General features: G+C 35.0%; 3 protein-coding genes and 1 long non-coding RNA gene across 6 annotated transcripts; 3 read left to right on the plus strand and 1 right to left on the minus strand.

Moving 5' to 3' along the window:
* The first annotated feature begins 1,449 nt into the window (after nt 1–1,449).
* Nucleotides 1,450–8,097, plus strand: LOC140825248 (protein HLB1). Of its 2 annotated transcripts, none has more exons than XM_073186907.1 (14): nt 1,450–2,015; nt 3,365–3,487; nt 4,009–4,078; nt 4,377–4,490; nt 4,906–4,989; nt 5,224–5,274; nt 5,486–5,515; nt 5,675–5,737; nt 5,849–5,914; nt 6,053–6,181; nt 6,778–6,813; nt 6,919–7,038; nt 7,501–7,686; nt 7,793–8,097. In XM_073186907.1, the coding sequence occupies exons 1-14, from the start codon at nt 1,561–1,563 to the stop codon at nt 7,901–7,903; spliced, it is 1,638 nt and encodes a 545-aa protein (XP_073043008.1). In that variant the 5' UTR covers nt 1,450–1,560; the 3' UTR covers nt 7,904–8,097. The 2 variants fall into 2 exon arrangements, with proteins under 2 accessions (XP_073043008.1, XP_073043009.1); XM_073186908.1 differs by having other exon boundaries at nt 1,858–1,998.
* Nucleotides 8,098–8,461: 364 nt separating this feature from the next.
* On the plus strand, nt 8,462–10,886 carry LOC140825249 (uncharacterized). The gene is made up of 3 exons (XM_073186910.1): nt 8,462–8,914; nt 9,650–9,983; nt 10,445–10,886. The coding sequence occupies exons 1-3, from the start codon at nt 8,486–8,488 to the stop codon at nt 10,636–10,638; spliced, it is 957 nt and encodes a 318-aa protein (XP_073043011.1). The 5' UTR covers nt 8,462–8,485; the 3' UTR covers nt 10,639–10,886.
* Nucleotides 10,887–11,545: 659 nt separating this feature from the next.
* On the plus strand, nt 11,546–13,850 carry LOC140825250 (uncharacterized). Of its 2 annotated transcripts, none has more exons than XM_073186912.1 (6): nt 11,546–11,845; nt 12,042–12,248; nt 12,345–12,424; nt 13,130–13,205; nt 13,276–13,386; nt 13,472–13,850. In XM_073186912.1, exons 1-6 carry the CDS (start codon nt 11,729–11,731, stop codon nt 13,490–13,492), a joined length of 612 nt encoding a protein of 203 aa, XP_073043013.1. In that variant the 5' UTR covers nt 11,546–11,728; the 3' UTR covers nt 13,493–13,850. The 2 variants fall into 2 exon arrangements, with proteins under 2 accessions (XP_073043013.1, XP_073043012.1); XM_073186911.1 differs by having other exon boundaries at nt 11,548–11,845; nt 13,467–13,843.
* Nucleotides 12,688–13,167, minus strand: LOC140825251 (uncharacterized). The gene is made up of 2 exons (XR_012116619.1): nt 13,029–13,167; nt 12,688–12,949 (listed from the first exon to the last, which is right to left on the minus strand). It is a non-coding gene; the product is annotated as an uncharacterized lncRNA (long non-coding RNA).
* Nucleotides 13,851–14,619: the final 769 nt, after the last annotated feature.

Below are 14,619 nucleotides of genomic sequence, written 5' to 3' on the forward strand. Positions count from 1 at the left end.
GAAATGTATTAACATGTGTAGCAATCTAATATAATCTAATCTGGAAATGGTAGGAATTTCCAATGCCCACGTGTTTCCATAATCTCATGGACCGACACACACTCACAATCGCCCCACCCCACCACTAATTTGCAATATGGGAAATGATGCACTCCATGACATCGGTCACTATACCTCAATCAGCGTATATTTGCACCAACAATTATTTGCATTCTATCCACTCAGACCTTTTTAAAATATCGTAAAAAGAAGAAGAAGACATTTTTAAAATATCGACTGTTATCGCTTGTTGTAATAATTTAGGTGTATGCAGCATGTACAGGGAATGGGGAATATCCTTATCGCTGTAACTCTGGGGATTGGAGTGACATAATCTCTCACAATATGCAAAAGATCCACTATCGGGGGGCCTGTATGTGCTAGAGATGGCATAGTAGGTTTTGGGCCCGACAGTTTTTTGAAGACTTTGTCCACCACAACGGCCCATTCCTCCACCAAACAAATATCCAGGAATGTCAATTCGGGTCGGTACGAGCATTAGTACTATTCAAAAATTGTTCGACCTGAACCCTCGAATCCGAGCCAATTCGAACCTGAATCAACCAGTGTAATCCGATTTTGAGTTTTTTTTAAAAAATCATTAAAACTCAAAAAAAAGAAAAATAATAATATTTTAATTTAAACACATAATAACAAAATATCTCTCATATATATGATTTAAATTTGAAAGTCTAATCTTAAAATTTAAAATATATTTACTAAATCAAATAAGTAATTATTTAAAAAATTAAAAATATTCAAAATAAATATTAAATTATGAAAATTTATAATATAAATATATAATAATATTTTTTCAGACATAAAATATATAAAAAAAATATAGGTAATATTTATTAATTATATATTTTTTAAAAAATTAAATTTTCGGGTCAACCCGAATCTAACCCAAACCGATCATTTTTTTTGGATCAGCTATCGGGTCCAATCCGATCTGATCCGAATCCAAAAATTTCAAACCCAAGCCTTATTTTTTTCGAGTTGAACTGTGTCGGGTTGATGGGTCGTGTCTGATTTTGACACCCCTGTCAAATATTCAACTCCAGAAACTATAATGTTAAATGATAGAAAATAATAATCATAATCATAATTTTATTATTTATATTATATTATTAAATTTGATATATTTAAAGTGACTAATTTTTGATGTCATGTTCTGTTTTAATAATTATATATATTAATACAATATTAAAATTTTAATGCAAGTTATTGTTTACCCTACTTCTTAAACATCAGATTTATAATTATATTTTAATATTCATTTAAATATAAATAATTTAAAGTAAAAAATATTAAAATCACGCAACATAAGAATACTAACATAAATAAAATAAAAAAAGTGTAGGGGAAAAAAATAAAACCAGAAAAAATTTCCAAAAAATTATAATCAAACTCGAATTCTGCTGAAATATGAACCAAACAAGACAAAACATAAGAAGCCTTCCAGTTGAAGAGAAGTAAGCTTCGAAGAAGAACAGATCTCAGGCATCCAATTTCAAACCCATGTCTTCTAAAGATTATCGATCGGAATTACAAAATGGAGAACCCGATTCCGAAGCTGCTATTGCACCGCTATCCTCCGATACTCTAGTTACTCCCGAACTGCCGTCTTCCGATCCCGAAGCTACTGATGCACCGCCGGCATCCAGTGCGGAAGCCATTGTCTCACCTCCATCCTCCGATCTCGAAGCTACTGATGCACCGCCTGCCGCTGAGACAGATCCCCATCTCGTCAATGCTCTACCAGTCAATACGGAAGCATCACCGGAAGAAGAAATTTCGTCAGAGTTGAGTGATGTTGACTCGCGTGCTGTGCAATCTAACGAAGCTACCGGGAATGAAGCGAAGCTGACTAAGGCAGAGGGGAATAGGACCTTCACTATGCGGGAATTGTTGAATGAATTGAAAAATGGAGATCTAAAGAACGAGGACGCAAGAGAGGTCGATACTCCTCATAGGTCTGGTCTGTCAATTTCAGGAAAAGAAATAATGATTCATTTTTGTTTGATCAATTCAGGAGATCATTTACTGAATTCGATTGAATTAATTTAAGCAAATTAATCAGAAGTCCGTGAACTTGAGGCTTAAGGTGTTTTGGGATTTAGAAGTTCATTGCTCAAGTGCAATTCTTGGAAATTTTTTTTTTATTTTTGATAAAAAATATCTGATCCAGGATTAATGAGACGTGAAGAAGAGCCGCAATGCAGTAGTTTTAGATCTTCAAGAACTATGGTTCTTGAAAAAAAAAATGAATCTTGACGATTTGGCATGTAAAACTAAAACTCCATAAGTACAATCTAATCACCATATCATACATATATATTTACGGAAAAGGCATTCTTGATTGGGCACAATTAAAGTGTATACATCAGTACTATGCTAATTGTTTGCGAGGGCATATGTTTTTGTTGCTGATTAGGTTACGGCTGCAGAAAGTTAATGTCTTTGTTATCTGAATCAGTATTCTCTGCATTGATGTCACTGTCTCTTTTGTGTGTCCTTATCTCTAATATCTTTTCAATAATCAGATCAGTATATGATGAGTGAATCTCCGTAAAGAGAAGAGTTTGTGTTGAGTTCATGCACCCCATTGTTAACTAAACTTTAATTCCTTCTGGTCCGTGTGTTTGCTGCATGGCATTAGATGTTAATTACGTTTACGCATCATAGCAATGGCATCTTTCTGCAACTGTAATGTTTCTCCTGTGCTACATGCAGCCTTTTCCCAGTCCTTATTTTCACATTTGATTTGTCCGCTCTTTTTTTGCATCATTTATCTTATTTTGTCAGATATCTTGTCTGTGAAGCTGATATAGATTTTCTTGTTTGTGAAAATGGTGGTATAAAGTGACCAAGCCCCGTTTCCCTCTATATGATTCCTTCTCTTTAATAGTACATACTAGCGATTCTTGCACGCATCATGTTCTGTAATTTTTTTTTATATGAATATATTGTGTCTGTTTAACCATGTTTCATCAAAAAAATTCTTATGTATGTTTTTTTCTGGTAATAATCCAACACACACACACACATATATCACATGTTTTTAAAAATTAATATGGGTATTAATTAGTTGAAATAAGTATTTTAGAAAATTGTAGGAAAAATTCAAAATATTGACTTAAGATGGTTATTTTATAAGGGTATTCTAGGAAGAACCATATAAAACACACGAAGAGACCGAGATGGTTATTATGTGGTGCTCTTCCATAATAATAGTAATAGACAACAGGGACTCTCCATCATTCTTTTAATTTACTGTGCGAATAAGCTCTGACTGTTTGTGTGGCTTCATATGTTGTTTCAGTGAACCGATTTCGGAGCAGCAAATTGAACAGAATACCGCTGCTATGGAGTTGATTAATAGTGTTACTGGTCTTGATGAAGAAGGTAGATCTCGTCAAAAGGTTCTTACATTTGCTGCGAGAAGGTAGTTGCAAATTTTTTGAACCACATTATTCAGCAAATTTCAGTTCACATATCACTTCATTTTCTTCCTTTCTTTATGATGTTACTAAGTCACTTATACTGCTTAAGATTTGGCTCTATTTCCTCACTGATACGGATTGCGATACTGAAATCTGTACAAGTGCGTGCATGTGGGTGGGTGGGTGGCTCCACTGTATTCCTTTTGTAATTGCACCAGATCCTATATCACAACATTTTAGTAGCTGCAAGAACCGCCTTCTTACTGTATTTGATTTTTAGTTTTTGACCTCCCTGTGAAATACACGGTTATGTTCATTTATTTTGGGTTTATGCCCATATATTCATTGTACATGTTTATTGACTTTTAAAGATGAGTAATTAGTTGCTTGAAATGTATCATAAATATTCACGATCATGAGATTAACATCAATGTAGCCATCATTGAAGCATTGTTCTGCTTTGTAACCCTTTCAGTGACACAGGCTGCATATTTCGCTTACACCATTGGGAATTTATTTGCAGATATGCTAGTGCGCTGGAGAGAAATCCAGAGGATTATGATGCTTTGTACAATTGGGCACTGGTTCTTCAGGTCCGAGTGTCTAAATTAGACTTATCTAATATGGTTAAAAGCTTTTTTTTTCTTATTAAATTTGTTTTGGCTGCAGGAAATAATTGAGACAGATACATTTGAACTGTGTTAAGTCACAGTTGAAAATCTATTAATAGTAATAACATGGATAGTTACTCGATCTAAATTATTAGGATACCTTTCCTTGAATTACTCAATTATTAGGATACCTTTCCTTGAATTACTCGGTCAATATGTGAAGTTCCATCCTCTTATAGCTGTTAATGTTTGAATACTTTGAACTCTGTTGTGCATATAGGAAAGTGCTGATAATGTGAGTCCAGAATCCAGTTCTCCTTCTAAGGATGCTTTACTTGAAGAGGCGTGTAAAAAGTACGAGGAGGCTACCCGTCTCTGCCCTACGCTAAATGATGTATGTATCAACAGATGTAGTTTTCTGTTATTTTTTTGCATCCGGCCATTTAGCCATTGTTGATTGTTAAAATAGAAAGAAAAATCTTGCGATGTCTTTTGGTTTCAAGAATTATGGTGAGCCCTGTTTTACAATGAGATATGTGATTGTTGAAAAGAATGAGCGAGTGCATTGCAAATATTTTCTACTAGAATTTTCATCTTCATGCTGGCCTTTTAAGCACTTGAATCTTTTAGTTGAAACATGACTCAGATGGGAAGTTCTATCTTGATGTCATGTTTTATGTTTGTTATGCCTATGGTTGATCTGTTTAAGCTGGTCACACATTGTTTATTCCAGTTTCTTTTATAGATATTTTTTAATAAGAGGTGTCCTATTTTAATTAAAGATTTTTAAATATTGACAATGATATTAGGCTTACTATAACTGGGCTATAGCAATCTCTGATCGGGCAAAGATGCGTGGCCGTACAAAGGAAGCCGAAGAACTTTGGAAACAGGTTGAATCCTTTTAAAAAAAATCGATAATGCTATATGATTCTATAATGTGTGCATATAAATTGATTAGCATGTTCCTTCTATAAACTTTGACTTGAGTAGGCATCATGTGCTGCTGAATCTACCACGATCTTTTTCTGACTATAGTGAACGTCAGACTTACATACCAAGACATTTGTGCCACCCATACAAGTAATAAATAGTTATGAAATTTCCTTTTGTTCTTAAATTTTCAGGCTACGAAAAATTATGAAAAGGCAGTCCGACTCAATTGGAACAGTCCCCAGGTAATTTTTGAGTTTCTAAATCAAATTAAGAGTTACCTCGAATCATTTTTTAGGTTCAGATGATGAAATAGATGAATTGTGGTCCTCAAGCTGCTTATTTAACATCCAAGATCTCCACATTATTTTTTACCTTTGTAATCTAACGTGTAGCTCTGCTGTTTTTTATAATACTATTTTACTAATCTTATCTAATCTTCTGATAAATTTTCAGGCGCTTAACAATTGGGGACTTGCTTTGCAGGTACTTAAGAACTGTATATACCTTTTAAGAACCTCTTTCATATTTTGATGTTTTTTATTACTGTTGTAAGATTATTTATGGATATCTACTTTGCATTTTAATGCTTTTTTGTGCCTGAAACTCTTTCCCTTTCATTTATACGTCAAATCCATGTTTCAGGAACTGAGTGCCATCGTTCCTGCTCGTGAAAAACAGACCATAGTGAAAACTGCTATTAGTAAGGTATGTACTTCACTTGGCTCTGTAGGAGTGCCTTAATGGTATTATTAAACATTTTTTGCATTTGATTCCCTTTCATATGATAACCTAATGCCTTTCATCTGTGAAAAGCAGTTCCGTGCTGCGATTCAGTTGCAGTTTGATTTCCACCGGGCAATTTACAATTTAGGAACTGTCCTGGTTAGTTGACCACTTGCCTCGTCCTTCGTGACCTGGCAGTACGTTAGCATTATCTTCATATTAATTTTACCCTAGTGTTCATAATGTGATTTATGGACTGATTATATGACTCATGCTGATATGTGGTTCAATTTGCAGTATGGGTTAGCAGAGGATATTTCAAGAACTGGAGTTCACGTTAGTGCAAAGGAGGTCACCCCTGATGAGTTGTATAGCCAGTCTGCTATCTACATTGCAGCTGCACATGCGCTGAAACCTAATTACTCAGTATGCACGTTCTTTTTGAACCACATCTCATTTAAGCATCATTTTACCTTTTCAAATCTGTCATTTTTTGTTATTGTTATGTTGCTTGAATGCTGCCCCTAAATTGTATTTCAATGTTTGTACTGTAATTACTATATTTTTTTGTTCAACAAATTTCTCCATCTGCAGGACAATCTTTTGCATCACTTCCTTGAACTCCGACTATTCTTCTCTAGTATTGTTTCACAGAACTCTACCCTTGCCAGGGCCTTCTCTTTTATGCATTTATTTTTCCTATAATCTGTTCTTTCCATCTGCTCGGTTTTCCATCTCGTTAAAATAAGTTATTTACTTTCTGCTTTTGCTAAAAAATGGAGATGCACTGAGATTAAAAAGGGGTTTCTTTCCTGTAATGCGTCTGTACGTCTCACTGAATTCAATGTAAAACCAATAAGAAATTTCAAAACCCAATCAGCATCCAAACTTTTTGTGGTGGGTACAATCATCCACATATTTTCCACTCATAATTACTAAAAGGATCAAGTCTTAGCAAATTCTTTTTTAACTGTTGAAAATATTTTTTGGACATTATCCATGCCATCTGTGATGTCAAACAGGTTTACACTAGTGCATTGAAGCTTGTACGCTCTATGGTAAGTATGCTGGTTTCTCAACATTTGTTATTATTTACTTTCATTATTCACACTTTGTGCTATATATGGATAGAGAATCTGAATATTTGGAATTTTGTTTTTCAGCTGCCTCTACCATATCTTAAGGTTGGATATCTGACTGCGCCACCTGTGGGTATTCCAGTTGCACCTCATGGTGATTGGAAACGTACTCAGTTTGTACTAAACCATGAAGGGCTCCAACAGGTGTGGTAGATGGTTGTCAATTTTGTTTTCTTCTCAATCATTTAAATTTTGTCAACTGTTAGTTCGATCTGTGATTGAATATACAAGTAAAAGTAATCCAAGTATTTCAAAGCATTCTATTTTCAACTCAGAATTGACCCCCTCGCCAATTTCAATAAAACCTTTCAACCACTCCGCTAATTTTATTAACTAGCCTGTGCATAGGAACTTTAATATCTTTAGCTCAATAACTTGAATTGGTTAACTTCTAAGTTGTGGTTTTACTTTTGATTTTATCTTGTTTATTTGTGGCAGTAGAATGCTAGTCTTTAACTGATGTTCATTTTGTTGTATTTTCAATTTTATGTATCATGTTGGAAAAAATATGTTCGGATTCAAATTAATATGGGAGGACATCGTTTGAGGTTTCAACAATTTATTATTATTTTAGTTTTGATTGTAATTATGATTTGCAAATTTCAGATGATCAAACTGGAGCAGAGGCAATCCTCACCAAGCCTTTCATCAAAATCAGCAGATTCACCTATTAGCAAACCTGCAATAAAAGTGAATGTCGCGGATATAGTCAGTGTATCAGCTTGTGCTGATTTAACCTTGCCACCTGGTGCAGGCCTCTGCATTAAAACAATTGATGAACCAGTTTTCTTGGTATATCTTCCTTTTTTAACAATTTCGGAGAACATGTCTTACTTCTGTATCGGTTTGTATGGAGCTTTCTGGTGTCGAAAATTATCTTTTCAATTTTGTTGGGCAGGTTAGTGATTCTTGGGAATCTTTGGAGGGGTGGATTGATGCTATTCGACTAGTTTACACAATTTTTGCACGGGGAAAGAGTGATGTTTTGGCGGGTGTAATAACTGGGTAATTCAGGTGGCTGGTTCGAAATATTTTCTCGGAGACCTTGCGCTTTACAAACCAGAAAGCCTGTTGTTCCAGGAGATTTTTGTATATTTATTGATGGTAGTTTATAAAACGAGGTTTATGATCGGCGTTTGACGTGCCAATTTTATTGAATGTAAAACTTCTCAAAATCATAATAATAATAAAAAAAATTAAATACATACGTGCAACATTTTTTTTAAAAATCATTCTGAGGATTTCTTCTGTATACAAGACTTGAATTCGTTTATTTCTTTTATTACCGCCTTTGTCCATTAGCATGTAGAATTTACTTGACAAAAATTAGTATTTAGTTTTTACCTGAAATAAATTGTTTTATCTTATAGATCAACCTCTTAATCTTATTATATTTGTTGTAAATGAAATTTGAAAGTTTAAGATAAAAAAAAAACCAACAAATTTTACTCCCATTAATCTTATGGATATATAAGATTCAAGAAGTAAACTGTAAGCATGAGATTGGAATTGATTTGGAGCTAATTCGACGATTTAATATATAATAATTATTCAAGTAAAGTACCAGAAATAATAGGAAACGTCGAATGATATGAAACACTTGATATCTTCCAATCCTTTTTCCAGCGCATATCCCACCATGAAAACCGCAGTAACCACAATCCCTCCGCCAACCTACTGGAGGGCTCTGCTCCAAGAGAGATTTTACTTCACCCCCTCAATTATCAACCAAACGCTTTTGTCAATTTCGAGACCAGTCATGACTATGAAATGCAGCAGAAACGGCGCCCCAGAAAGTGAAAATAGTGAGAGTTTGAAGGATTTGCTGTCTGATATGGTGGATGATAGAGTGGACCTACTGCTGAGCAAGGAAGAAAATCGGCTTTTGTTGGAAGGACTCGAGCAAGCCTCGCAGAGGGTCGAAAGGGCTAAGAGAGAGCTTGCTGATATTGAGAAGCAAGAAATCGAGGCCAGAATTATGAAGGACTATGTCAAGCAGCTAGAATCAAGAGCTTCCGAGGTTTGAAATTACAATGCTATTGTTGACGTGTTTCAGGGTCGAAAGTTTTTAACTTTTTCTGAAAACTCACAATAAGGGTTGGAATTTTTTGGGAAAGAAAAGAATTACTATAGCAAAACTCTGCTTTAATTGAAGTTGGGTTGACTAAAAGGATTTCTCTGATAGCATGAATTAGAAAGAAAATACGCATCTGTTAGATGCATTGAATATCGATAATACCGAAATCATGCGGCTCACTTTGCATGTACTCTTTTACGGGGCTTGTCAAAATTGCACAAGTACTTGATTTCATGTGTCTGGCCTCCAAGCGGGGAACAATACAGGCTTCTTCTGCCAATTCATGTATGATGTATGATAAAGCCTTCCTCATGACAAATGAACCATGGTTATTTTGACAGTTCTGGTCACCGAAATATGATTGAGTAGAGTAATTAGTTGTTGGACTGAAGCATCGGTGGTATAAAATATGTTCTAACCTCAACTAAACGCTAGTTAATAATGGTTCTTTGCTAGACACTTACGTAGTTTGAATAATTTCAGCTGAGCAGAGCTAACCATACCCATTTACGCCAATGAGTTGAACTAATTGTGTGTGGCTTAACATTACTGCTTGCTGACTGATATAATAACAATTGAAGATGGTAGAATTCCAGAAATAACCCATTTACTCTGACGAGTTGATCTAATTGTGTGTGGCTTAAAACTACTGCTTGCTGACTGATATAACAATTGAAGATTGCAGAATGCCAGAAAGAAATATTGGAAGCAAGATTGATGGTGGAAGAAGCAGAGCGTTCGTTGACAGAACAAGGCAAGGTTGACTCAGCCAAAGATAAGGAGAGACTGGAATCTGTTAAAGCTGCATCGATCGCTGCTTTTACTGGCGTTCTTGCGCAACTTCCCATTTCGGTAACTCGGGTTGGTAGCAGCCCACAGCTGATTCTTCCTCTGGGAATCACCTTTGTTAGTTGTGCACTTTTTGGAGTAACTTTCCGCTATGCTATCAGAAGAGACTTGGACAGTTTTCATCTAAAATCAGGGACAGCTGCTGCCTTTGGCTTGGTCAAAGGTGATACACAGCACTTGCTAGATAAATTGGCATGAGTCATGATGCAAGTACAAAAATGGAAAACAGAGACACTACTACAGTCACGGTTTTTCAACACCGAAGGAATGAACCCCCTATAAAATGAGAAAGTGATGAGATTTTGATCCAGATCCCAAAAGTCCTCACTTAATATTGGATATATGTGAAATTCTTACAATTGTTCATTCATAAGATTCAAATTTGAGGGGATGAATTTAAAATCTCTATATATCAAAAGCATTTCGAACGACTTGAATGGATTTGAAATTCTTAGTTTCAAATAACTTTATTCTAAGATAACCTAAGAACAGTCTAAATTGTATGTGACCATAGTGTCCATATCCTACACAACAGGAACTCTCCTAACTCAAAGGAGTGAATATAAATTAACTTATGAAGATGACATTGAATGTGTTAACTCCGTGATTCTATCCTCGATGCAGGCCTAGGTGCGGTGGAAGGTGGACCCCCATTGGAGCTAGATGCAAGCAGCATTTTGACACACGCTTTTGATGGTGCTGTATACATTTCTGAAAGCCTTTTGATTTTTTCATTTGCTGGAGTAGCCCTAGATTTCTGCATCAAAATGGGAATTCTGAGTCCATTTCCAATTGATAAATCAGTTCCAAGGACATAACATAGGAAGCAAGAACATTTCCTCTTTGTTTTGATACTCCTGTTTAGGGGAGCATGTGCTGAATCTATGAATTTAATTGGATTGCCTGTTATAGTGGAGATTCTACTGCCGAGGTTGGTTTTCTAACTGAAAGTCTACTGACTTACGAACCATGTAAAGAAAAATTTGTTAAGTAGGTTTCTTGAAGTTAAGATTTCAAGATTGGTGTGGGGGCTATGAATGGCAATATCACAGGGTTATTACGAGAACTTCCCGTCGCATACCCAACAGTTTCGATCCATATTTTTTGAATTGCAATATCCTTAAGTCGCACGCCTAATGCCTCTCGCCAATCCTTTTTTAAGCACTCTCAATCCATATTTTATGTATTGAAAAATTTTGAAAAGAACACGTTCATTCTATTGTTTATTTTTTTTTCTATGAAACCTGTCATATTATTATGTATATACTATATATCTCAATAAAAATGAAATAAAAACAAATGTTTTTGCCTTTTAAATCTGTTATTGTTCCTTTATGGTCAATATTAAATGCATCAATATCTTAATGTGTTCATATTATTTTATGACAAAAACTTGTGTGAGACGGTCTCACAGATCGTTTTTGTGAGACGGATCTCTTATTTGGATCATCCATGAAAAAGTATTACTTTTTATGCTAAGCGTATCACTTTTTATTGTGAATATGGGTATGGTTGACCCGTCTCACAGATTAAGATCCGTGAGACGGTCTCACATGAGACTCACTCTTATTTTATATCTTGAATTTTTTTATTTGTAAGTAATATATTAAATCTTAATAGTATTAAAATATATATATTATTAATGTAATAATTTATATAGAATGGTTAAGTGTCACTATATCATATAAAATGCTCCATTTTCAAGGAGACGAAGAGAACCAAACCAAACCAACCGACCGACCGACCGACCAAAGCTGAGCTCCCACTACTATATTTTGCACAGTTTTCAAATACTTTCTGATTGCAATTCTAATACTACTAATCAATTAAGAAATTAGAGAATATAATCAGCAAATAGCCCTCCGATCATCGCCCTTGCCGAACATTGGATGCCACCGGCGTTGACCAATGGTCCCTCTCACCTCCACTGCGTCTCAGGCAGCTTCCATTTCGCTAAAACCCAGTTTTATACCATCCCTCAAACCTCGTTATACCAGATATAATCAACTGAAAGTACTCAGACAGGTATGTGTGGTATTCTAGCGGACAAAAGATACGCGCTTTAACTTCATTAGATTAGAAGTATGTGGGGCTCTTTGGTTTGTTCTGATTTAATGACAAATCCCTTCTAGAACTTGTGGGCATACGTCTATGACATAATTATTAGCGGAAGAATAAAGGGTTTTATTTCTGAAGTTATTTTATTTTCTGTTCTGATTAGAGGAGGTTAAGGGGTGGGAAGTGCAAAGCGGAGTTCTCGGCTGAGTCGCCGGTGGCGATGGCAATTGGCGCGTGTATCCTTAACTCTCTGATTTTTCCGGTGGCTCCCTCACCAGAAGATGCGGAAGCAGAATCACTTATTGACTCAGCAGACGCGAGGTTTGCTGTGATGGGAATCATTAGCTTCATTCCTTATTTCAATTGGATGGTATTAATTTTTAAACTTATTAGTGATTCGATGATTGTATCGATTTACTTGTTTTTCGTATATATTTATTATATGCTTGTTCTTATGCTCGTGTAGAGTTGGGTGTTTGCTTGGTTGGATACTGGGAATCGACGTTATGCAGTCTATGCTCTTGTCTATTTAGCTCCTTACTTGAGGTTTCACCCTTTCACTCTTTGTTTTCTTGAGTGAATCTTGTGTGCTTCTCTTGTGTGGAGACATGGAATGGAAATGGGAAATTTATCTCCTTGCCTGTTTGTTATAGATGTAGTGAAGAACCAAAACATGATTTGAGAAAATTGCTGCGAAATGGTGTTGGGAGATAAATCAAGGTGCATTTCCAAGTATAGTTATCAAACATTGGAATTTTTAATTTGATGTATTTTACTAGGAAGTGGTCAGAAATGAGAATGAGGCTTGCATATTCTTTGAAGAAATGTTATTGTACGTCAACGAGCTTACAATCATTTGATGCATAAAATGTCTTCATTTGTTTGAGATTCTTGAATGCAGAGATGGTGAAATCGTATGGCTTCAGTAAATATGTCACTCTGGATCGACACTGATGAAGAGCTTCAATTGTCCTTGTTCTATATTTGTTACAGAACACTTGTTAATACTAAGGCATTTTTAGCATTCATATGACTTGTGTACAAGTTGCTTCATTAGTTGGCTTGGCTTGACTTAAAACTATAGAGCATGGATACGAGACGTGTCAGAGAATCGGAACCGACTTGGATGTTAGGTGAAATAAAAGAAAACTAAAATTATTTAGAATGTGTTTATTCAGATCACATTATTGTGCCGGTATTTGAATAGTATTATTATCATTGAAATACATGTATAATCTTTTTGTGCCGTAGGCCAAATTTATCAATATCCCCAGAGGAGAGCTGGCTGCCGATTGGTAGCATTCTTCTTTGCATCGCTCACATTCAGGTATACGACTTTTAAATCTGACTCATTGTTTTAACACCTTTATTTTATTTTTTATTTTGTTTGTTGGCAGCTCGAAGCAAGTATTAAAAATGGAGATCTTCAGGGCTTCCAGTTATTTAATGAAGCAGCAAAATGTGTTTCATCTCTTACGCATAAGAAGAATGACAGGAACTATGAAGAGGTGCGACACACACACAAATATATAAGGATCTTGGTTAATCTTTCATTGGTTTGAGCTCTTTAACTTTTTGTTTCGTAAAGGATAGAAAAAAAGGCCGCCGCCATAATCTATCATCAGCATCCGAAAATTTTAGAAATCAGATAAAGGGTTGGAATGATCCCCAGAAACTTGTTCAAGATGATCAACACTCGAGTGAAGATGAAGAATACGATGAATGAACAAAATATCTCATCGTTTTATAAATCTATCATGCATTGGCGTCACTCAAGCGTGGTTGAGTGGAGTGGCTAATAACTCTAGTTGTTCTGTTTAGAAGGTATTATATCGGGTTTCATTTCTGCCATCGGACTTACGAAGTAGCAAGTTCTAATCCCATTTTTGTTTATGTTAGCCGAAAGTGTCAACTAGCGTTGGAAAACTTAGTAGCCCGTCCGATTGAATTCACTGGTTAACCAGGCGGGGATTGTTGAATATATGTGAACTCTACATATTTACAATATGTTGTAAATACATTTTCACGAATACAGAATTTGAATCTTTGTACCGGTATAACCTTTTTTTTTAGGGAATTGTACTAGTATTTCTTTGTTTTTCTTCACGCAAAATAAAAATATTATTGAAAAATGCATAATCTACAAATATATTTCAGATTTCATCTTTATTTAATTTGTTCAGAAGATAGATGTACATACGGAGAATATTTGGGAGGAAAATATTTTAATTCAAATGAAGTACCAAGTATGATTATATAAATATTTTTAAACGAGCTGCGTTTCCGTTCCAGTGTTGTATTTTGCAATTCACGGAGTTGGAATTTGGTAGAACTTCAAACTGACTACAAATACATAATCTTTTACTATTTATTAAGATTAAGCATATTAGAATAACTGTTTTTGGTGTCTTTGGTCTGTTTTTTGGTTTCTCTATTTTGCCCCTATTTGATATCAAAATTACATTTTTGTTTTTTTTTTAATTTCAAAAAACATTTTTGTTTTTATTTTTTTTATTACAATTATTCAAATAGCACTTTAGTACCTCGATAATTTGTCAAATTTCATTTTAGTCCATAAATAATTATAAAAAAATATTGTACACACACGCACCGCGTGTGCAGAGTAGCTAGTATTAATGATGAATCAGTCGGTCAGGTATCGATATTTAGCGTTTAATAAAAATATTCTGCACCCAATATTTTGTGGGAATGCTATTGCATGAAATTACAATAATCGCAAC

The sequence above is a fragment of the Primulina eburnea genome, chromosome 3, assembly GCF_022965805.1.
Source record: "Primulina eburnea isolate SZY01 chromosome 3, ASM2296580v1, whole genome shotgun sequence".
NCBI classification, from domain to species: Eukaryota; Viridiplantae; Streptophyta; class Magnoliopsida; order Lamiales; family Gesneriaceae; genus Primulina; species Primulina eburnea.